Source organism: Nestor notabilis, unplaced genomic scaffold (genome assembly GCF_000696875.1).
Source record: "Nestor notabilis isolate BGI_N333 unplaced genomic scaffold, ASM69687v1 scaffold21502, whole genome shotgun sequence".
Taxonomy (NCBI): domain Eukaryota; kingdom Metazoa; phylum Chordata; class Aves; order Psittaciformes; family Psittacidae; genus Nestor; species Nestor notabilis.
In genome coordinates this window covers 13,482-13,867 of record NW_009919972.1, presented here as the reverse complement: position 1 = coordinate 13,867, position 386 = coordinate 13,482, and the positions used below count along the sequence as shown (strand labels likewise).

Below are 386 nucleotides of genomic sequence, written 5' to 3'. Positions count from 1 at the left end.
CCATCCACCCACCCATTCAAATCTGCTCCTTCTCCTCCCCAAAATATCTACGTATCCATCCATGTTCCATCCATCCCAAATGTATCCATCTATCCACACATGTTCATCCTCCTCCCCAGTGTATCCATCCATCCATCCATCCATCCATCCATCCATCCATCCCTTCTGCCTTTACCTATAACATCCACCCTCACAATCATCAACCTACCAAGGCATCCATCCACCCATGGATAGATGTCTCCTTCAGGCCACCCATGTCTCCCTCCAGCCATTGCCACCCCATCCTTCCCATGCCCTCAGTGTGCCCCCAGCTACCCTACGCTGTGGGCTGCCCCCAGCCCTCCCTCACCATTGGAGTTGTAGCCTCGGCCCTGGCGGACGGGGCA

The 386-nt window shown here is 54.9% G+C and overlaps 1 protein-coding gene across 1 annotated transcript in view; it reads right to left on the bottom strand.

Moving 5' to 3' along the window:
* The window catches only part of LOC104402575 (semaphorin-3F-like), a gene marked incomplete at both ends in the record, with an annotated part of 9,687 nt that overhangs the window by 766 nt on the left and 8,535 nt on the right, over nt 1-386 (bottom strand). The window contains 1 exon segment of the mRNA XM_010010479.1: nt 351-386. This exon segment is cut by the window's right edge and continues 18 nt beyond it. Coding sequence (XP_010008781.1) covers nt 351-386 — 36 coding nt within the window.